This window comes from Salvelinus alpinus, chromosome 10, assembly GCF_045679555.1.
Source record: "Salvelinus alpinus chromosome 10, SLU_Salpinus.1, whole genome shotgun sequence".
NCBI classification, from domain to species: Eukaryota; Metazoa; Chordata; class Actinopteri; order Salmoniformes; family Salmonidae; genus Salvelinus; species Salvelinus alpinus.
This window is the reverse complement of record NC_092095.1, coordinates 62,911,305-62,933,522: the sequence shown is the minus strand read 5'-3', so window position 1 is coordinate 62,933,522 and position 22,218 is coordinate 62,911,305. Positions and strand designations below refer to the sequence as shown.

The window sequence follows — 22,218 nt, the reverse complement described above, 5'->3', positions numbered from 1 at the left end:
GTGTCTATGGGTGTGTAGTTTACTAGGAAAGTCTATGGTGGCCGGAATGGGTTCTCAATTAGAGACAGCTGATTTCTGTTGTCTCTAATTGGGAGCCATATTTAAGGCTGCCATAGGCTTTAGCTGTTTGTGGGTCATTGTACATGTCGACGTAAGTAGTTTGTGTGTGCACTTGCGTTTTAGGTTTCACGTTTGTTGTTTGGTTAGTGTGTTAAGTGTTACGTGTTCATCTTCGTCGTTATAATTAAAGAAGATGTATTCAAGTCATGTTGCGCCTTGGTCCTCTCTTTCACGTCAACACGATCGTGACACCTATGGTAAATTACTAATAGCTAGGAATTTGACTTGCTCTATGTAAAGTTTGGTGGTACACCTGTAAAGGACAAATGCTGCTGTACCACTTCCTCCCGATTCTGCCCACACCTGGTGCAAACTTGGGACCGTCCTCCTTAAGCGTCTTACCAGTCAGCGCCACGCGAAAAGCCAGCTATTCGTTGGCGCTTGTGGGGACACTTCAGGCTGAGGAGTAAGTTTCACACATACCCATGTGCAACACACTCATTATGAAGTGTAACCTGTACCTCTTTGCTGGATCTTATACATTCCAATGGGATTCCAAGTAGGGTGCAACACACTCATTATGAAGTGTAACCTGGGTAACCTGTACCTCTGCTGGATCTTATACATTCCAATGGGATTCCAAGTAGGGTGCAACACACTCATTATGAAGGGTAACCTGGGTAACCTGTACCTCTTTGCTGGATCTTATACATTCCAATGGGATTCCAAGTAGGGTGCAACACACTCATTATGAAGTGTAACCTGGGTAACCTGTACCTCTTTGCTGGATCTTATACATTCCAATGGGATTCCAAGTAGGGTGCAACACACTCATTATGAAGTGTAACCTGGGTAACCTGTACCTCTTTGCTGGATCTTATACATTCCAATGGGATTCCAAGTAGGGTGCAATATACGGGGAAGGTTTCACATCACATTTCTTCATTTTAACACAATTTACAGAATCATATTGCATATCATGTTAATTAGACATCAGTGGATGCTTCTAGAACAGTGTTTTAATGTAATATATTTGAAACGGCTACAACACTCAGCAATTCTGACAGCTTTTGTGTTCATATGTTTACCACTATTCTGGTCGTATTTTGCTAAATACATATCAAATTGCCTTAGTTTGAGAAGATTGTTCCCTGATAATACAAAATTACATTTATACCCTCAATCCTGTTGGCCCAACTAACCGCATAGGGGTCATAACATATAATGCAGTGGCTATCCTCTTTCTTATAACATACAAAAATAGCCTGCCGGGTCTGAGCAGAATGGAAGCAGCTTTGTTTTAAGATGGCCAATGCATTGTAATTGAACACCAACTTACGTAAGAGTCAGTTTGCCTTAATGGTTATCATGACACAGCAGAAGGGTCAATTTACTTTGGCATCAATCAAGCGTTTATTAAAAAATAAAAAAAATTGAGAGGGAAATCAAACCATAAAATCAACAAACATACAGAAAAACTTTAGAAAGTGTAGTTGAAGCACGAGAAACAAAACATGATAAATATAAATACTATAATCTGAAAGCCAAATATGGTTTCAGAGATGTACTACAAGTTGAACCCAAGAAGGTACTGGGCTCAGCACTGCCCCTGTTCTGTGACACTTATAAGCCTGCATTTGGATTGGCCGTGGTGTTTTGCAGTGTGGCCGTGGTGTTCTGCGGCTGCGCTGTCGGCTGCTCTGCCGTGTAGTTGTGGATCCAGTCCAGGTAGTTGGACACGCGGGTGTAAATCCCGTAGTTCCCCGGCCGGGCGCATCCCTTTCCCCAGCTGACGATACCCAAAAGGAATGTGGTGTCTCTGTAGCGGGTGACCAGTGGTCCGCCGCTGTCCCCCTTACAGGAGTCCTGCTTGCCCTCGATGTAGCCGGCGCAGAACATGTTAGCCGTTAGCGTGACACCGCTCATCTCAACGCAGTCCTGGGTACGTATACGTGGCACCTCCAGCCGCCGGAGGACACGTGACGTAGGGCCGTTCTCGCTGCGCCGGCCCCAGCCACTCACCGTGTGGAGGTTGATGGCCCAGAGCTCACGCTCCGCCATCGAGCGGGTGGGCAGGCAGACGGGCACGGCGAAAGGCGTCATAGTGATGGCAGTCTTCAGACGTAGCAGAGCGATGTCGCTGTCCGCCGTGTCTGACACGTAGCTGTTGTGCATGATGATCTCTGCCACATCTATGGTCTGTTCCGTACCCTCGTCTTTCTCTGTGTCGTGTTCACCTGGGTACATGCAGAAAAGGTTGAAACAACTCAGACTTCAACACACAACCGCTGTATTGACTCTTTTCTAAAGAAAAACAGTCCATACCTGCCACCACCTTCAGGTGCTGGGCCTTGATATTCTCCAAGCAGTGAGAGGCAGTGAGGATCCAGGTGGGTTTGTAGATGACTCCTCCACAAAAGCCCTTCCCATTTCTCACTAACAACACCTGTAGAAACACACCGTGGGGAAAGAGACTTCACCTCTACGTCAGATACATAAACATGTTCGCCGCTTTGTCTCTGAGCTCAGGCCACTGGTTCATACTGTACCTGCCAGGGGCAGTGACCCTTAGGGCACTCTGTTCCACCCACGATGCGTGAACGGGGGTCCAACGGGACGTCTCCCTTCTCCGAGGCGCTGCTGTGCAGGACAGGAACCTTCCCACAGGCCATTGTTTCTGGAGCCACGAGAGACCAGAGGTCATACAGTGCCTTCGAATAGTATTCAGACCCCTTGACTTTTCCCACATTTTGTTACGTTCCAGCCTTATTCTAAAATGGAGTAAATTAATACAAATCCATAGCAATCTACACACAATACCCCATAATCACAAAACGAAAACAGGTTTTAACATTTTTGCACATTTATTACAAATAAAAAACAGAAATACCTATTTACATAAGTATTTAGACCCTTTACTATGAGACTCGAAATTGAGCTCAGGTGCATCCTGTTTCCATTGATCATCCTTCAGATGTTTCTACAACTTGATTGAAGTCCACCTGTGGTGAATTCAATTGATTGCACATGTTTTGGAAAGGCACACACCTGTCTATTTAAGGTCCCACAGTTGCCAGTGCATGTCAGAGCAAAAACCAAGCCATGAGGTCGAAGGAATTGTCCGTAGAGCGCCGACATAGATCTGGGGAAGGGTACCAACAAATGTCTGCAGCATTGAAAGTCCCCAAGAACAAAGTGGCCCACATTATTCTTAAATGGAAGAAGTTTGGAACCACCAAGACTCTTCCTAGAGCTGTCCGCCCGGGCAAACTGAGCAATCGGGGGGGAATGGCCTTGGTCAGGGAGGTGAACAAGAACCTGATGGTAACTCTGACAGAGCTCTAGAGTTCCTCTGCGGAGATGGGAGTACCTTCCAGAAGGGAAACCACCTCTGCAGCACTCCACCATTCAGGCCTTTATGATAGCGTGGCCAGACGGAAGCCACACCTCAGTAAAAGGCACATGACAGCCCGCTTGGAGTTTGCCAAAAGGCACCTAAAGACTCTCAGACCATGAGAAACAAGATTCTCTGGTATGATGAAACCAAGAATGAACTCTTTGTCCTGAATGCCAAGAGTCACGTCTGGAGGAAACCTGGCACCATCCCTACGGTGAAGCATGGTGGTGGCAGCATCATGCTGTGGGGATGTTTTTCAGTAACAGGGACTGGGAGAATAGTCAGGATCGAGGCAAAGATGAACGAAGCAAAGTACAGAGAGATCTTTGATGTGCCTAGCTTGTAGCGTCATACCCAAGAAGACTCAAGGCTGTAATCACTACCAAAGGTGCTTCAACAAAATACTGAGTAAAGGGTCTGAATACTTGTAAATGTGATATCAGTTTTTTTTTTTATTAGCAAACATTTCTAAAAACCTGTTTTTGCTTTGTCATTATGAGGTATTGTGTGTAGATTGATGAGGAAAAAGGCTGTAACGTAACAAAAATGTTACAAAAAGTAAAGGGGTCTGAGGATGTTCTGAATGTATTGTATATACTACAACCAGAGGGTGTATATACTACAACCAGAGGGTGTATATACTACAACCAGAGGGTGTATATACTACAACCAGAGGGTGTATATACTACAACCAGAGGGTGTATATACTACAACCAGAGGGTACGTCCCAAATGGCACCCTATTTCCTTATATAGTGCACTACTTTTGTTAAAGTACTACACTATACACTGAGTGTACAAAACTTTAGGAACACTTGCTCTTTCCATGACATACTGCAGACTGACCAGGTGAAAGTTATGATCCCTTATTCATTCCGTGTAGATGAAAGGAAGGAGACAGGTTAAAGAAGGATTTTTAAGCCTTGAGACAATTGAGACATGGATTGTGTTTGTATGCCATTCAGAGGGTGAATGGGCAAGACAAAAGATTTAGATGCCTTTGAACGAGGTTTGGTAGTAGGTGCCAGGCGCACCGGTTTGAGTGTCTCAAGAACTGCAGCGCTGCTGGGTTATTCACGCTCAACAATTTCCTGTGTGTATCAAGAATGGTCCACCACCCAAAGGACATCCAGCCAACTTGACACAATTGTGGGAAGCATTGGAATCAACATGGGCCTCTGTGGAACGTTTTAGATACCTTGTAGAATCCATGCCCTGACGAATTGAGGCTGTTATGAGGGTAAAAGGGGATGCAACTCAATATTAAGAAAGTGTTCCTAATGTTTTGTACACTCAGTGTATAGGACATAGGATGCCATTTGGGATGCATCCACAGATAACATCATACATGATGACAATACAACTGGTCATACAGCGTTGACATGGCCTGTGACTGCTAACCTTGTGTCAGGCAACGCTGTCCATCAGTCCCCAGGAAGTAGCCGTCCGCACATGAACAGTTGCGTCGGCCCCCCTCCTCCTCGCAGAAGTGCTCACAGCCCCCGTTCTCATGCAAGCAGGAGTCAGGAATGGCCTTGAATGCTGACATAAAGAATGGGTTTATGTAAGTAAATGGGGAAAAGAAACCTTAGAAACTAAAGTTTCCACAGAAACTTCTCCCATCAAGAACTCTTACCTAGCTCGCAGTTCCGTCCACTGAAGCCTGGCAGGCACAGGCAGGTGTAAGAAGATGCTGATATGCTAGAGCAGCTTCCTTTGTTCTGGCAGGGGTCAGATTGGCAGCTGTCTTGAACTGTAAGGATGAAAACATTTGTGTACATTTGGGATCTCATGATCAACAAAGATGTTAAAAGATTAAAATATAGTGGTCGTGGTGTCTGGGTATTTGTGACTGTAGAAATGACACACTGTACAGAAGCTCACCATTGTAGTTTCTCCAGAACTCCTCCTAAGGGAAGAGAATGGGGACAATTCACTGAGGATATTAGGTAGGAATCATGTTCAGAGTCATTATTGTTTTTTTTGCCTAACATGCAGACTATGGTCTGTTCATGATCAGATTGTGGTTCAACCAGGCACTGACCGTAGCCTGTTCGTGCTCAAACACTTCCCGCGCCTCCTCTTTGGAACACTTCTCTTCAAGGCATTCTCGCTCCAGGTCCCCCCTTTTGAGCTCCTCGAACCAGCCGGTGTTGGCACGCTTAGGCCGGATGAGGAGGCCATGGGCCTGGTCCCGCGCCAAGAACACTGCAAGACCGGAGGAGAGGGGAGTTGTACACACACACACATAGACACATATGCACAAACACACACATAAAACACACACAAACACACACACACACACACACACACACACACACACACACACACACACACACACACACACACACACAAACTGCATGCACACACACAAGCAAACAGGAAGATGACAGAGGTAGATATGTATTGTACATAAATGAATGCATATTTACAAACTAAAGTTAGAAACACACACACACACAAAAACACATACGCAGGGGTAAGTTAACTTACCCGAGGCGGGATGACAGCAGTGGAAACTTAATGTAAGACAGAGAACATGAAGCCACATGATGACTGTCCTCAGAATATCTAAGCACACTGTCACTCTCTGTTCCTTTCAGTCCACAGGTTCAAAGTCTGGACAAAATCCTGATTTGGGCCCTAACCCTCCCCTAACACATGCTTACCTTCCTCTGTCATTGACCCTATGCAGGCTCTTCCCTCCCTTTCACAGCCCCTCCCACTCTTCCAGTTACATCACTGATCTCATGGCTACATGCACGCTAAGTTGTGTTATGTTTCTTATCAGTGAGGAAAACAATCCAACTTTATTTTCAAATAACTATTTATTTTTTCTGGCTGAATAAACTGTAATTTTCATCAAACACAGACGTTAATAATTGGATCAAAGAAAATATATATGTTAGGTTTGTCTAAGAAACTATAAAGATTAATGTCATCATTATATTTAGAGTTTATTTCTTAATCCAGATTCTAGTTTGGAGCAGGATTGTGTCTTGGCTATTATCCAGCATCATCCTTGAGGAGATCTGTCAGTGTTTTTTGGAGGGGTGTTTTTAAATGGACACTCCCACTCAGCCGGTCGCCATGGTCTGATTGATCCAGTCCAGGAAGTTAGAGACGCGGGTATAGATTCCGTAGACGTCCTCTTGGGCGCACCCTTTACCCCAGCTCACCACTCCCGTCAGAAACCAGGTGTTCTTGTAGCGGGTGACCAGGGGCCCTCCACTGTCCCCCTGGCACGCATCCTTTTTCCCGTCCCTGAACCCAGCACACAGCATGTTACTGGTCACATTGAGGCCTGTGGTGCGACACTCCTGTAGGGGGACCCGAGGAACCTCCAGCCTCTGGAGCAGAGTGGACGGGGGTCCCGACTGAGCCAGGCGGCCCCAGCCACTCACCACGGAGGTGCGCATGGCCCCCAGCGTGCGCCCGAAGGAGCCGTCCAAGGCGGGCAGGCACACAGGCACCACGAAGGGTCCAAGCACTACTTCCCTCTTGAGGTAGAGCAGAGACAGGTCCCGATCCGTGGAGGTGTGGTTGTATTGGGGGTGGATCAGCATCCTCGTCACCCGCCGAACCTGCTCCGTGCCCTCCTTCTTCGCACGATTGTGTTCACCTTGAAGGGGGAGGAACTCATAATCAGTGGACAGTGAACACTCAGAGGTGATGGGTAGCATTGGGTTTTGTGGCAGGTGAGATACTGGGAGCGTTGAGAGAACACTGTAATACCATTTGCCCACTCACCCACTGTGACTTGCCAATGGGAGGCAGTCGTGTGCCACATGCAGTGGGCAGCAGTAAGGATCCAATGTGGAGCCAAGAGGATCCCCCCACATTTATATTCATTCATGTACTCCAGCATAACCTGCAGTGACAGAGGGAGTGGAGAGTGTGAGACAGACATAGATCTAGATCTAGCCACGTGTTGGTCAGTCAATAACTACAGTGCAATGCTATACCTGCCATGGGCACTCTCCCTTAGGACAAATTGTGCCTTTCACAATTCGGGGCCCGGGCCTGAACGTTTTCACAATTCTTCCACAGGGAAACGGAACTAAGAGGAGAGAGAGCAAGAGAGCGAGAGAGAGAGCGAGAGAGCGAGAGAGCGAGAGAGCGAGAGAGAGAGAGAGAGAGAGAGAGAGAGAGAGAGAGAGAGAGAGAAAGAGAGAGAGAAAGAAAGAGAAAGAGAGAGAGGGAGAGAGAGAGGTTAGGAGTTGAGGATAAAGAGAGAATACAGGCAAGAGAAGGACTACAAAAGGTGAAGATTAAGTGCTTATATGGAGATGGCCTCAAGAAGCACAGGGCTGTTGGGAGTTGTAGTTGTTAGGGTTTGGCCCAGTGTGATACAGACCTTGGGGTATGCAGCTAATGCTGTCATTGCCAAGGCTGTACCCAGGGGCACAGTGACAACGGTGAGACAGGTCTGGAAACTCTGTGCAGAAGTGCTCACATCCCCCATTTCTGTACAGACAACCATCATAAGAGTTCATCAAGGCTGTGGAGGTAGAGATAGAGACAGACAGGAACCAAGAGACAAGAGAAATGGAAACCATTATTGAAGAAGATCCAAGAGCCAATTTCAGTGATTCGACAGACAAATACAGGTGTGTTGTACCTACTTTGGCCACAGTTTCGTCCATCAAACCCAGGGAGACAAATGCAGATGTAGGTGTTCACCTGACCTACACAGGTAGCCCCATTCAAGCAGGGGCCAGACTCACACTGATCCACCACTACAGACAGAGACAATATTAGATTATTATTACAACCATTATAATGAGCAACGAGAAATATATGTAGATTTGGCTAAATGTACAGTACCAGTCGAAGGGTTGAACACACCTACTCATTCTAGGGTTTTTCTTTATTTTTACTATTTTCTACATGATAGAATAATAGTGTAGACATCAAAACTATGAAATAACACATATGGAATCATGTAGTAACCTAAAAGGTGTTAAACAAATCAAAATATATTTTAGATTCTTCAAAGAAGCCACCCTTTGCCTTGATGACAGCTTTTAACACTTTTTTGGTTACTAAATGATTCCATATGTGTTATTTCATAGTTTTGATGTCTTCCCTATTATTCTACAATGTAGAAAATAGTAAAAATAAAGAAAACCCCTGGAATGAGTAGGTGTGTCCAAACTTTTGACTGGTACTGTAAGTTAAAGTTGAGAGTAGCTTTGAGTCCCCTGAAGATACCTACCTGAGTAGCTCTTCCAGAACTCCTCCTGCATAAAACAAGAGAGAGGGGTAATTTAAAAAGATTCTAATGTTCGGGGACAAATATGGAGAACCTACCTCCCCAGATTCCATCTGATCATTCAGTTTACACTCACCAATTGTTCAGGGAGGGTGAAGATCTCCCGTGCCTCCTCGTAGCCACATTGCTCCTCCAGACACTCTCTCTCCAGGTCTCCCAGTCTCAGCTCCTCCAGCAGGCTGTTAGCACGCCGCGAGCGCTGATGATGGAGCACCCCACTGGCCTCCTGTGTGCTCAGGAATACTGGAGCTGCCAGGACGGGACATGACTGCTTACACTACATATACTTTAAATTGATAGACATCCAACAAACTTCCACAGGAACAGAGTACAAATAGTAGGAAAAGGAAGAAGAATCCTAATGAAGACCATGGGTGGTTGAAAAGTTGCTATTACTGCACACACAAGGCTGTAAACAGTCTCTGTACACAAATACAGTCAGACTGACAGAAAGACAGATAGACAGACAGGAAGTCAAGCAGGGCATTGAATAGCCAGGAGCGTGTGGTGCTGTATTTGAAAGGTACAGGGCTGATCCAAGAACCACCAAAGTAATTTACATCCTCAGATCTGAGACTCACCTCCGGGGAGTCCGGTGCAGGCTGGGATACAGAGGGCCAGCAGGATAAGGTGGCTGAGCTTCACTTTCAGAGCGTCCGTGGTCGTAGACGACTCCATTACTGAGCTCTCAGGGCTTGACCCAAGTTCAGTCCTACCACAAACACATACTCCACAAACACACACACAGCAAATCAGTCTCTCTCTCCCCTCCCTGACAGAAAATGTATCAGGGTAAACCCACGGGCAGTTGGCTGGGAGACTAACATTGTGAAATACAGTGACTGGCCTGGAGCCAAGGAGGCATTACTAGTATCACACCAACAGGAGGTGCTGTTGTATAACAACACAGTGGAGGCAGGATATTTGTCCACATGATAAAGCATGTATTCAATGTATCAAAAATGTAAATAACTAATTTTTGATCAAATGTGCAGTTACTGCTCTTCTGCACATCTATCACTCCAGTGTTTAATTGGTATATTAAAATTACTTCGCCACCATGGCCTATTTATTGCTTTACCTCCCTTATCTTACCTAATTTGCACACACAGTATATAGACTTTTTCTACTGTATTATTGACTGTATGTTTGTTTATTCCATGTGTAACTCTGTGTTGTTGTATGTGTCGAACTGCTTTGCTTTATCTTGGCCAGGTCGCAGTTGTAAATGAGAACTTGTTCTCAACTAGCCTACCTGGTTAAATAAAGGTGACTTTAAAAAAAAATAGGTCAGTGACAAAAAAAACTCTCAATTTAATCCATGTAACACAATTTCTGGGGGGAAAAAGTCAAGGGGTGTGAATACTTTCTGAAGGCACTGTAATGATGAAGAAGACAGTACAATAACAGTTGTTGACAGGTGGTTAGATTTGGTAATGAGACACCATTTATTGGGCTTGAAGGATAGAAAAAAATATATATAATAAACATGATCCACGTGAAAAGCAGCATGTACTGTAGATGTTAGATAATGAAGGTTTTCACACCTTAATTACAGTAGAAAAATAGAGATTGTAACAGTGTATACTATTGTATGTGCGCATAATCGAACAGTATAAATGCTTTTATTCAACTTTAAAACACAATCTAGCAGGGCATATTACCTTTCAAATAACTTAATTAGGTTCTATCCAAATGAAAATTAGACTGATAAAATAAGTTACCATTGAACTGCCATAATCAAATCACAATGTTTCCCTTCGCGTAACTTGGAAACAAGGAAAGTAGAAATGTTGCAGGCTACTGTCTACCTGCTTCTGCAATCAATGTGTATGATCAAATGTACTTTAAAAAGGTTAACTTTTTCTTCTTCAACTCAAACTCGATATGAGTTTAAAGCTTACGATATAATTCCAAATCGAAACAGATCGCGCATATATTATGATGAAATTCTGTGACGTTTTGGTTGTTCGGCAGCGTTTTTCCCCCGGCTGTTCATCACACATGTTTTTCTTGAGGCTAGTCAAAGTTCCGTAGCCGAAGTCTACGCCCCTTCGTCGGTAGTTGGTCAACAATATGGAATCTTCAATGAAGTGCTTGTTGTCATTCAACGAGAGACGACTAGTTTTCATGCAGATGTTAAGAAATACTGCACCAAAAATCTTAGATGTAAAATTGCACAACTAAGACCTCCTCAGCAAAAACGCAAAATGATTTACAGATTTCTCTTAAATTAATTGAGACTATTTTGAGGAAGTGTATTGACTATGGCGTCTCAAGAGGTACAAACAGTAATATTTCCACTTCTTTCTAATTTTTCAAGCGAAGGTATTTTAAGGGAGTCTGCGAGCACAGACGTTCACTTCGCCTGGCCGAGTTCTGCTAGGAGCAAACCGAACTTATGTATGCGGACGCCTTTAGTGCGTAAACTCAAACTGATCTCTAAAATATATTTAATGGAGTCACAGCTGAGAACAGTTACTTGACATATGGTCGAGAGAGATAAACCAAGGCAAACCTGGAAGGCCTTAAGAGTAAAATTGGGAAAATAAGCACTTTTACACAAGGTAATTATTTGTGCATATGTAACAGTATAACTTTAAACCGTCCCCTCGCCCCGACACGGGCGCGAACCAGGGACCCTCTGCACACATCAACAACAGTCGCCCACGAAGCGTCGTTATCCATCGCTCCACAAAAGCCGCGGCCCTTGCAGAGCAAGGGGCAACACTACATCTAGGTTTCAGAGCAAGTGACGTAACTGATTGAAACGCTACTAGCGCGTACCCGCTAACTAGCTAGCCATTTCACATCCGTTACACTCACCCCCCTTTCAACCTCCTCCTTTTTCCGCAGCAACCAGTGATCCGGGTCAACAGCATCAATGTAACAGTATAACTTTAAACCGTCCCCTCGCCCCGACCCGGGCGCGAACCAGGGACCCTCTGCACACATCAACAACGGTTGCCCACGAAGCACGGTCGTTACCCATCGCTCCACAAAAGCCGCGGCCCTTGCAGAGCAAGGGGAAACCCTACTTAAGTCTCAGAGCAAGTGACGTAACTGATTGAAATGCTAGTAGCGCGTACCCGCTAACTAGCTAGCCATTTCACATCCGTTACACATAGTAATCTTTTTCATTGTAAGGTACCTTTTTGTGCATACAACGACCAGCATGTGAATACCAAGGCCAATATAAGGCTCCAAATCAACAAACATATGTACACAGATGTTGTTTTGAGTTACACCAACCAAACGGAGGTAAGATATGCGTGTCAGTGCTCTGATGCACGCTTTAAGTCCTATAGGGGGCAGTCTCAGAGCATCTTTAGTATTTCATGGATGGGTTCCTGTGCGTTCCTCAATCCATCTTTCCACTCCTGGGGTACAGATCCACCCGTGTACCCTGCCCTCGCACCCAGCAGAGCCCCCAAAGCAGAACCCCTGTTGCAGTTCTCTCCTGAAAAAGACACACAGACACTTTAGACTGACAATTCTCAAAACACACACCTTAAAACATTAAAACAGATGAATTGGCACCACATGCAAACAAACAAACTTACCGCCACAATTGGTGTTTGCCAGGATCCCTCCATGATGGTCGCTGTGAAACTCGTGTGCTAGGTAGAACATACTACTGAGGGCACCTATAAAGGACACGCAAACTTCTATTAGACTCAGTGGACACTTGCATCACACACAATGGAACTAAATCACACTGCTGTGGATAGGTAGACAGAGTAGAGAGAGAGTGATAGACACCTTGGGTGTAGCAGGCCATGCCAAGCATTTCCACTGCACTCTGGTGAACCTTGAGCCCCTCTGCAGAAGAGGTTGGAAACCTGGCTGCTTTCTGTATGTAGGGCTTGCAAGTGTCCCATGCGTCCAGGTCGGGTGACTTGAGGGCGGCCTCCGCTTGCTGCTTCAGACACGCCCCATTCAGAGTGGCATGGAGGGCTCGGGCATACAGCGTCACATATTTCTCCACCTTGGGGTGGGGGTGGGTGAGCCGGACAAACTCTACCGCTGCAGACACCTGGGAGAGGAAGAGAGAAAGGACAGTAAAAAGAGGGGGAGAGAGAGAGAGTTTCATTGGGAAAATCTTCATTTCTTGTGTTCTCGTCTCCTTCTCAAAACTCATTGGATGAGAAATTCAACGTTCCCTCCCCTCTGACCTTCTCATCCAATGGGTTTTGAGATGAGGCAAGGAGAGAAGGATCAAGGAAATGCAATTGAGATTCTCCTATTCAAATATTCCAAAAAGGGATGGGTGCAACACTTGCAGCTTGGTCCTCATTGGCTGTGGCAGAGAGAAGCACAAAGGGGATGGCCATGGGGAGGCAGCCAATAGCGTCTAGCTGGCTGTCGGGGACTGACATCTTCTGCTGGTAGCGCTGCTCTGCAAACTCCAACACCTGGAACACATAAACAAGACACAAACGTAACACCTGGAACACATAGACAAGACACAAACGTAACACCTGGAACACATAGACAAGACACAAACGTAACACCTGGAACACATAGACAAGACACACAAACGTAACACCTGGAACACATAGACAAGACACAAACTCCAACACCTGGAACACATAGACAAGACACAAACGTAACACCTGGAACACATAGACAAGACACAAACGTAACACCTGGAACACATAGACAAGACACAAACGTAACACCTGGAACACATAGACAAGACACACAAACGTAACACCTGGAACACATAGACAAGACACAAACGTAACACCTGGAACACATAGACAAGACACACAAACGTAACACCTGGAACACATAGACAAGACACACAAACATAACACATGGAACACATAGACAAGACACACAAACGTAACACCTGGAACACATAGACAAGACACACAAACGTAACACCTGGAACACATAGACAAGACACAAACGTAACACCTGGAACACATAGACAAGACACACAAACGTAACACCTGGAACACATAGACAAGACACACAAACATAACACCTGGAACACATAGACAAGACACACAAACATAACACATGGAACACATAGACAAGACACACAAACGTAACACCTGGAACACATAGACAAGACACACAAACATAACACCTGGAACACATAGACATGACATGACTAACACCTGGAACACATAGACAAGACACACAAACATAACACCTGGAACACATAGACAAGACACACAAACATAACACCTGGAACACATAGACAAGACACACAAACATAACACCTGGAACACATAGACAAGACATGACTAACACCTGGAACACATAGACAAGACACAAACATAACACCTGGAACACATAGACAAGACACACAAACATAACACCTGGAACACATAGACAAGACACACAAACATAACACCTGGAACACATAGACAAGACACACAAACATAACACCTGGAACACATAGACAAGACACACAAACATAACACCTGGAACACATAGACAAGACACACAAACATAACACCTGGAACACATAGACAAGACACACAAACATAACACCTGGAACACATAGACAAGACACACAAACATAACACCTGGAACACATAGACAAGACACACAAACGTAACACCTGGAACACATAGACAAGACACACAAACATAACACCTGGAACACATAGACAAGACACATAAACGTAACACATGGAACACATAGACAAGACACACAAACGTAACACATGGAACACATAGACAAGACATGACTAACACCTGGAACACATAGACAAGACACACAAACATAACACCTGGAACACATAGACATGACATGACTAACACCTGGAACACATAGACATGACACACAAACATAACACCTGGAACACATAGACATGACATGACTAACACCTGGAACACATAGACATGACATGACTAACACCTGGAACACATAGACAAGACACACAAACATAACACCTGGAACACATAGACAAGACACAAACATAACACCTGGAACACATAGACAAGACACACAAACATAACACCTGGAACACATAGACAAGACACACAAACATAACACCTGGAACACATAGACAAGACACACAAACATAACACCTGGAACACATAGACAAGACACACAAACATAACACCTGGAATACATAGACAAGACACACAAACGTAACACATGGAACACATAGACAAGACACACAAACGTAACACATGGAACACATAGACAAGGAACACATAGACAAGACATGACTAACACCTGGAACACATAGACAAACTGTAAGACACTGTCTGGTTAGGTGTGTAACCTCATATGTATGCACGCGTGTGCATTACCTTGCTGGAGGAAGTGGGTCTGGGGTCTTGCCAGTCGGAGAAGAATGCTCTGTGGAAGGACTCTGCGTAGGTGTCTCCATGTGTTCCTGGCGTGGTCATGAAGTGTACGTAATCAGCCAGCACTGCCCCCCTCGCCGCTGGTTCTGCCACGCTGGAAAACTTCCCCCTTGTCAGGGCCTGTGCCACCCTCAGGGAGCAGATGGCATTCAGGGTATTCTCACCTGCCTGGAGACCTGCACAGAGATATAGAGGTGTACTTTACTGAATAATTGATAATATGTATTGTCAATAATTATTTTCCTTACAGAACCGCTTTTAAAGATATATACAGACCAAGGTCAGAGACACTTTTTTCATTTAGTTACATTCATTTGTGAGATGAACTGAAATTAAGTGAGTAGTGAGCACCTTGGTGATAGTGGACCGATCCGCCTGATGCCTTCCAGAACTTGAGCTTGTTATGGAGGATTACGCTACCCACAACATGGGGCCTGTTCCCACCAGAGGACCATGCAGTGCGACCGCTCCCCGCTATGGACCGGAGGGAAAGAGAGAACAGATTAAGGACTAACTCAAAATGTTTCAATGTACCTATTGCCAGTTTGATGAACATCAGGTGAAGAATGAATGCTCCTGCATATATCAAACACTCATGTCATGCCATGTCATAATTCATGACCAATAAACAACTCATTTTTCAAATTCAGTAAAGGGTGATGTTAACATACCTGAGTTGGAGAGGGTGAGGATGCTGGACGGGTGTCTGTTGTTGGGTGCGTTGAAGCCGGTGATCCATCCTCCAAAATCTCTCTTGATGTCATCGATGTTGTAGTACCAGTGCACGGGCATGGACATGGCGTCGGCGGCACACATTCCCCACACCGCCTCTCCCACCGACCTTCGCACCTGGGTCATCTCGGCTAGAGACTGGTGGTGTTACTTCAGAAATCAAACACAAAAATATGTATATTTAAATAATAATAGTAGTCTATGTTCAGATGGGTTACCCTGTGGCTACTGGTGCTCCAGGAGGCTATATAGGTAACGTTATGCGAGCTGTAATAAAGAGTTCAAACGTGGACATAGACAGGACATAATTCCTTGACATTGTTTAGAGTGGTTTAAGAAACATATGCGGTCCTACCGTATGAATGTCAAATTGTAGAATGATCCTCACCCTTTTGAAGGTGTAGTTTCTGCTGCATGTATGAACACCAGAATGCGCATAATCATTTCGATATAGAACTTGCGTAAATGCATTATCGCTGTGTTACAAAACTACACGGGGGCGTATTCACTTGACACCAAACAGACCAAAACGGGGAGGGACTACCTAAGCTTGTCCAATAAGAAACTCGTTGTCGTTGCAAAACGTTTCCGTTGCAAAACGTTTTGCTCTAATGAATAGATCTAGGAAATAGCCGGCTACATAACCATAGTTTGACATAACTACCAATGTACATATTGTAACCGTCAGACAATCAACTCTCGCCAACTATACATAAGTCCCTCAACTTGCAAGATGACGGACATTAAAGTCGAAGAATGTTTCATATTCGTAGTGAAATTTAACTGTTTCACTTTTCAACGGGGTCAATTCATGAAAAGCTAATGGAGAATAGATATATATTCAGTTTTAAAAAGGAGACATTAAATATTGAAACGTTTGACTCAAGCGAATGTAAAATTGGTCAATTTATCTGATTCCCATTCCTTTGTTACGCAACTGTGGATTTGCAGATCGGTAATATGTTGGATTTGTCTTCTAGATGAACAAAATAGTAAAGTGCATTGTGGGTATTCGAATTTCATCAATGGAAGTAGACTAAAATGTCTCGATACCATCAGGGTTAAATAGATAAGGCAGTAGGTACATTAGCTTATGTTTTGAACGAAATGTAAATTGGTGTCGACACTTGTATAATGATGCTTTTTGCAAGCAACTTCTTGAAATCAATGCATGCAGCATAGCAAAGATAGATAGAGATCTAGCTAACGTTGTTACTTACAACATCCTTACTTGTGTACGTTAGCTGGTAGTACTAGCTAGGCCATCGACGTTGGATACCAATAATATAGATGTAACTAGGTTGGTCTTTGGTAGGCTATATATCCGGCATAATATTGACTATGTGCCTAGCCAATTGCACATTTTCTTAGCAGGTATCAGAGGAATTCATAACCAGCTGACCATCCATCAATATTGAAAATGGATGGGTCAGAGAAAACAGAAGTTGGTGAGGAATTTTTACTTATACTGTTATATTGTTTCTAGTTTCACATACATCTAATCCAGATTGAAAGATGGAACCAGTTGTTGTTGGAGATCATCATGCAAATGATTTGTTCCTGACATTATTTTTTGCTCTGATTTCAGTGAGGGCAAAGTCATTCTGGGTACAGGTGGATGTGGAACAAGCATTTGATGAGCTGTATGAATATCTGACACACCTGAAGCATGCCATCAAGACCTGCACTGCTACAGACAGAGGTACCATATATACAGTACACACACACACACATACTAGCCATTCATGCAATAATTGTTCTGTTTTTGTTTTAGAATATGTCCAGGGGATGAATATGATTACCTTATTGGATTCCGGGTTGATTGTGACACCGGCAACTACAGGCCCAGCTACAACTACAGCCTCAGCTACAAATACAGCCCCTGCCACTGGGAATGAGTCTTTTGTGGAGGTGGTTATTGGTGCAGGTACATAGCCTACTTCACGCCCAGTATATCATTATAGTATCTCTGACTGTGAGGTTTGGATTGATTGGATCCAAACGTGGTCTCTGAGCTATCCCAATATCTCAGTTTGCTGCTAGCCTAACATCTTCCCAACATCTGTCTCCACCACACAGAAATCCTCACAGTTTCAGTCCCTGATATTGACGACCCCCAGACTCCACTGCCCCCCCAACAGACAGAGCCCGTCTCCCCTCCCTCACCCCTCCGTTACGATGGCTCCATCATCCCCCTGTCGCCCCCCTACCCCAACAGAGAGGACCTCATGGCTCCCATGCTGCCCCTCCAGCTCCCCTACCAGCTCCATACCTGCAGCCAGGCCTGTGTGCCCCACCTGCCCCCGTCCGCACACCACTTCCGGGGCCACAACCCTCTCAGGATCCCCCTACTCTGCTCCTTCCAGCGGCAGTGTGCTCCCACCCCACCTCTCACTACAGGGATTGAGACCGATTGTGATGGGACTGAACCAGACTCTAAGGGGGAGGGCTCTGAGGGTGCAGAGTTGGACTCTGAGGTCACGGAGCGGGGCGTTGTTTACAAGGCTCCATGTGGACTGAGTCTCGGCACCCCAGGGGAGGTGCTATGTTTTCTGGTTGCCACAGAGAGTCACGGCGTTCTGCAGGTGGACGACTTCACCTTTGACCCCCTGGTGCAGTTGGAGTGTCTGCGGCCACCGCAGTGGCGCCCACCCGGTCTGGCCGAGAGGGACCTGAGCCGGGGGTCAGAGCCAACACCGGTGGAGTTGTGCCTGCGGGAGGAAGGAGTGCGGCCGGAGGACTTCCGCTACAGGAAGGAGCGTTGGCCTCACGGCTGTTTCCTCAGTTCGGGCCCGCTGTTCACCACCTGCTGCGACTGCACTGACGGCTGTGGTGACGCGGAGAGCTGCGCCTGCGCTCGTCTGACCCCCGGCGGCAAACACTACTCCCACCAGAGGCTGTCTGAGCCTGTGCCCAAAGGGTGAGTTGGGCTGGGCGTCTGGGCCTTGTCAGCAATCCTGTTGTGTTAATGTCCTTTGTGTATCTATTGTGCCTGGTGAGTGCATGCCATTACTAATTACTCATGAGATATGTATCTGTGTGTCTGCTAGGCTGTACGAATGTGGTCCATGGTGTGGGTGTGACCGTGGTATGTGCCAGAACCGTGTGGTTCAGCGGGGTCTGCGTGTCCGGCTGCAGGTCTTCCCCACCGGAAACAAAGGATGGGGGGTGCGTAGCCGTGACGACCTGGACAAGGGCACGTTCGTGTGCACATACGCAGGTAGGGGAAAGTGACAGTTTGGTCTTGTATGCTTAAAATTATTGTTCAGCGAAAATGTACATACAGTGGCTTGCGAAAATATTTCACCCCCTTGGCATTTTTCCTATTTTGTTGCCTTACAACCTGGAATTAAAATGTATTTTTTGGGGGATTGTATCATTTGATTTACACAACATGCCTACCACTTTGAAGATGGAAAATATATTTTTTTGTGAAATACACAAGAACTATTCACCCCCCCAAAGTCAATACTTTGTAGAGCCACCTTTTGCAGCAATTACAGCTGCAAGTCTCTTGGGCTATGTCTCTATAAGCTTGGCACATCTAGCCACTGGCATTTTTGCCCATTCAAGGCAAAACTGCTCCAGCTCCTTCAAGTTGGATGGATTCCACTGGAGTACAGCAGTCTTAGTCGTACCACAGATTCTCAATTGGATTGTGGTCTGGGCTTTGACTAGGCCATTCCAAGACATTTAAATGACACTTAAACCACTCGAGTGTTGCTTTAGCAGTAGGTGGTGAACCTCCGTCCCAGTCCCAAATCTCTGGAAGACTGAAACAGGTTTCCCTCAAGAATTTCCCAGTATTTAGCGCCATCCATCATTCCTTAAATTCTGACCAGTTTCCCAGTCCCTGCCGATTAAAAAATATCCCCACAGCATAATGCTGCCACCACGCTTCACTGTGGGGATGGTATTCTCGGAGTGATGAGAGATGTTGGGTTTGTGCCAGACACAGCGTTTTCCTTGATGGCCAAAAAGCTACATTTTAGTCTCATCTGACCAGAGTACCTTCTTCCATATGTTTGGGGAGTCTCGCACATGCCTTTTGGCGAACACCAAACGTGTTTGCTTATTTTTTTATTTACACAATGGCTTTTTTCTGGCAACTCTTCCATAAAGCCCAGCTCTGTGGAGTGTACGGCTTAACGTGGTCCTATAGACAGATACTCCAATCTCCGCTGTGGAGCTTTGCAGCTCCTTCAGGGTTATCTTAAGTCTCTTTGTTGCCTCTGATTAATACCCTCCTTGCCTGGTCCGTGAGTTTTGGTGGGCAGCCCTCTCTTGGCAGGTTTGTTGTGGTGCCATATTCTTTCAATTTTTAAATAATGGATTTAATGGTGCTCCGTGGGCTGTTCAAAGTTTCTGATATTTTTTTGTTGATCTGTACTTCTCCACAACTTCGTCCCTGAACTGTTTGGAGAGCTCCTTGGTGTTCATGGTGCTACTTGCTTAGTGGTGTTGCAGACTCTGGGGCCTTTCAGAACAGGTGTATATATACTGAGATCATGTGACAGATCATGTGACACTTAGATTGCACACAGGTGGACTTTATTTAACTAATTATGTGACTTCTGAAGGTAATTGGTTGCACCAGATCTTATTTAGGGGTTTCACAGCAAAGGCGGTGAATACATATGCACGCACCACTTTTCCGTTTTGAATTTCTTTATTTTTTGAAAAAAATAAAAAAATTCATTTCACTTCACCAATTTGGACTATTTTGTGTATGTCCATTACATGAAATCCAAATAAAAATCAATTTAAAGTACAGTTTGTAATGCAGCAAAATAAGAAAAACATCAAGGGGGATGAATACTTTTGCAAGGCACTGTATTTGCATAAGAACCATCCATTTAATAAAGGCTGAACTGTGGATCCAAATCAAGGATCTGAAACGTTATTAACTTCCCTTCCTTTCAGGTGTAGTTCTCAGGGCAGGACTGGACTCCGACGAGCCCCTCCCACCCAAGCGCCAGAAGGCGGACCTTCCCTCCGACGACGAGGTGGAGGTGGTAGATGAGTGGCTGGCGCCGGCAGGGGAGGGACGAGTGCCTGCAGAGACCCTGGAGCCCTCGCCCCCCTCCTCACCTCCTGACGGGCTTCATGTGCCCGTTATCCAGAGGCCCGGGGTGGAGCTTTCTCCACAGATACAAGCCGTGTTGGTGGGGAGCTCCCTGCCAGTCCAACCTCTCACAGGTACTGGAAACTGGGCCAACAGATGCTTCAGGGGGCTTCATGGGGCTTCATGGTTCCATTAGCCTGGTTACACCAGACTGACCGCTGCACTCACCATTGTTCCACTGGTTTAACCAGACTATGGTTCCCAATGATGAACATTGAGAAATGAGGCATTGTGGGTGCCTAGATAATTTGTAGTCTAACTTATTTTCTTTCCTGTTACACTTTTCCTTCTTCAGGCATGGAGGGTCTGGAGCAAGAGAATGGGGTACAGAAGCCACAGCTGAATTCCCAACCAGACATCAAAGAAGTGGACATAAAAGAAGTGGATGTGAAGCTGTCTGTGTCCACAAGCCCCAAAAAACTGGGCCCAAAGCAGAACCCTATGGAGCACCTGTATTACCTAGATGCCACGAAGGAGGGGAATGTGGGAAGGTTCATAAATGTAGGTGTATAACTGTATGACGGTGTGACTATCTACTCCCATTCTTTAACCCACCCACTCATAACCTCTGACATCTTGTCTCTACAGCACAGCTGCGACCCCAACCTATTTGTGCAGAACGTCTTCACTGACTCTCATGATCCAAACTTCCCCGTCATTGCCTTCTTCACCAGCAAGTAAGTGTCCGGAATAGTCCCTTTTTAATGGGTAATGATTTTGTGATAAAACTACGCGATTGGGTTGATATATCAGTACCAACACCAGATTGTGCTTTTTCTATATTTTCTTGCAGAGTGGTGAAGGCGGGGACTGAGTTGACCTGGAACTACTCCCACAGCCCTGACAGTGACCCGGAACAGGAAGTGACATGTCAGTTTGGCTGTGAAGGCTGTCAGGGACTGCTGGCATGAACCTTGAGATTAACACAGAAACAAAATAGTCCATTATAGCCTGCTTCTAGACCCATTACATAGTCCGTTTGTGCTGTAACCAAATCTGCCTTCAGACCAGGCCACAAAGACCCCAAGATGTGTATGATAGTGGACAACCAGTTATGCTTTGCCCTCATCACCTTTGTCTATTAACCTGTAAATGGGCCTTTGTATACTTAACAAAAATAAACTCAGCAAAAATAGAAATGGCCTCTCACTGTCAACTGCATTTATTTTCAGAAAACTTAACATGTGTAAATATTTGTATGAACATAAGATTCAACAACTGAGACATAAACTGAACAAGTTCCACAGACATGTGACTAACAGAAATTGAATAATGTGTCCCTGAACAAAGGGGGG

The 22,218-nt window shown here is 45.3% G+C and overlaps 4 protein-coding genes across 6 annotated transcripts; 1 reads left to right on the top strand and 3 right to left on the bottom strand.

The window, feature by feature from the left end:
- Nucleotides 1-1,059: 1,059 nt before the first annotated feature.
- Nucleotides 1,060-6,105, bottom strand: f7 (coagulation factor VII). Its single transcript, XM_071330296.1, has 8 exons — nucleotides 5,950-6,105; nucleotides 5,501-5,664; nucleotides 5,341-5,365; nucleotides 5,093-5,209; nucleotides 4,858-4,998; nucleotides 2,610-2,737; nucleotides 2,386-2,506; nucleotides 1,060-2,297 (listed from the first exon to the last, which is right to left on the bottom strand). Exons 1-8 carry the CDS (start codon nucleotides 6,005-6,007, stop codon nucleotides 1,684-1,686), a joined length of 1,368 nt encoding a protein of 455 aa, XP_071186397.1. The 5' UTR covers nucleotides 6,008-6,105; the 3' UTR covers nucleotides 1,060-1,683.
- Nucleotides 6,106-6,265: 160 nt separating this feature from the next.
- f7l (coagulation factor VII, like) lies at nucleotides 6,266-10,234 on the bottom strand. The gene is made up of 8 exons (XM_071330297.1): nucleotides 9,313-10,234; nucleotides 8,808-8,980; nucleotides 8,675-8,699; nucleotides 8,082-8,195; nucleotides 7,814-7,957; nucleotides 7,422-7,516; nucleotides 7,207-7,327; nucleotides 6,266-7,078 (listed from the first exon to the last, which is right to left on the bottom strand). The coding sequence occupies exons 1-8, from the start codon at nucleotides 9,407-9,409 to the stop codon at nucleotides 6,534-6,536; spliced, it is 1,314 nt and encodes a 437-aa protein (XP_071186398.1). The 5' UTR covers nucleotides 9,410-10,234; the 3' UTR covers nucleotides 6,266-6,533.
- Nucleotides 10,235-11,859: 1,625 nt separating this feature from the next.
- On the bottom strand, nucleotides 11,860-16,292 carry LOC139532541 (uncharacterized). 2 transcript variants are annotated; one of them, XM_071330299.1, is made up of 8 exons: nucleotides 16,187-16,292; nucleotides 15,738-15,948; nucleotides 15,418-15,540; nucleotides 15,010-15,242; nucleotides 13,015-13,146; nucleotides 12,494-12,767; nucleotides 12,295-12,378; nucleotides 11,860-12,191 (listed from the first exon to the last, which is right to left on the bottom strand). In XM_071330299.1, the coding sequence occupies exons 2-8, from the start codon at nucleotides 15,922-15,924 to the stop codon at nucleotides 12,049-12,051; spliced, it is 1,176 nt and encodes a 391-aa protein (XP_071186400.1). In that variant the 5' UTR covers nucleotides 15,925-15,948; nucleotides 16,187-16,292; the 3' UTR covers nucleotides 11,860-12,048. The 2 variants fall into 2 exon arrangements, with proteins under 2 accessions (XP_071186400.1, XP_071186399.1); XM_071330298.1 differs by having other exon boundaries at nucleotides 16,154-16,291.
- A 493-nt stretch (nucleotides 16,293-16,785) lies between these two features.
- setdb2 (SET domain bifurcated histone lysine methyltransferase 2) lies at nucleotides 16,786-22,066 on the top strand. Of its 2 annotated transcripts, XM_071330294.1 has the most exons (10): nucleotides 16,786-16,875; nucleotides 17,170-17,246; nucleotides 17,387-17,500; nucleotides 17,573-17,725; nucleotides 17,878-18,718; nucleotides 18,849-19,018; nucleotides 20,722-20,997; nucleotides 21,219-21,424; nucleotides 21,512-21,600; nucleotides 21,717-22,066. In XM_071330294.1, exons 2-10 carry the CDS (start codon nucleotides 17,219-17,221, stop codon nucleotides 21,832-21,834), a joined length of 1,995 nt encoding a protein of 664 aa, XP_071186395.1. In that variant the 5' UTR covers nucleotides 16,786-16,875; nucleotides 17,170-17,218; the 3' UTR covers nucleotides 21,835-22,066. The 2 variants fall into 2 exon arrangements, with proteins under 2 accessions (XP_071186395.1, XP_071186396.1); XM_071330295.1 differs by having other exon boundaries at nucleotides 16,826-17,246; nucleotides 21,517-21,600.
- Nucleotides 22,067-22,218: the final 152 nt, after the last annotated feature.

Bases quoted from the DNA above. Each gene is read 5' to 3' on its own strand.
- f7 (XM_071330296.1), bottom strand. From the start codon at position 6,007: ATGTGGCTTCATGTTCTCTGTCTTACATTAAGTTTCCACTGCTGTCAT. The intron at 5,665-5,949 runs GTAAGTTAACTT...CCGGTCTTGCAG, and splicing joins CTGCTGTCATCCCGCCTCGG to TGTTCTTGGCGCGGGACCAG. The intron at 5,366-5,500 runs GTCAGTGCCTGG...CTCTTCCCTTAG, and splicing joins TTGAGCACGAACAGGCTACG to GAGGAGTTCTGGAGAAACTA.
- f7l (XM_071330297.1), bottom strand. From the start codon at position 9,409: ATGGAGTCGTCTACGACCACGGACGCTCTGAAAGTGAAGCTCAGCCAC. The intron at 8,981-9,312 runs GTGAGTCTCAGA...CCGTCCTGGCAG, and splicing joins CTGCACCGGACTCCCCGGAG to CTCCAGTATTCCTGAGCACA. The intron at 7,079-7,206 runs GTGAGTGGGCAA...TCCCCCTTCAAG, and splicing joins CCATTGGCAAGTCACAGTGG to GTGAACACAATCGTGCGAAG.
- LOC139532541 (XM_071330299.1), bottom strand. From the start codon at position 15,924: ATGACCCAGGTGCGAAGGTCGGTGGGAGAGGCGGTGTGGGGAATGTGT. The intron at 15,243-15,417 runs GTGCTCACTACT...ATCTCTGTGCAG, and splicing joins ATCGGTCCACTATCACCAAG to GTCTCCAGGCAGGTGAGAAT. The intron at 12,379-12,493 runs GTGTCTATCACT...TGTCCTTTATAG, and splicing joins CATGGCCTGCTACACCCAAG to GTGCCCTCAGTAGTATGTTC.
- setdb2 (XM_071330294.1), top strand. From the start codon at position 17,219: ATGGATGGGTCAGAGAAAACAGAAGTTG. The intron at 21,425-21,511 runs GTAGGTGTATAA...TTGTCTCTACAG, and splicing joins ATGTGGGAAGGTTCATAAAT to CACAGCTGCGACCCCAACCT. The intron at 21,601-21,716 runs GTAAGTGTCCGG...ATTTTCTTGCAG, and splicing joins ATTGCCTTCTTCACCAGCAA to AGTGGTGAAGGCGGGGACTG.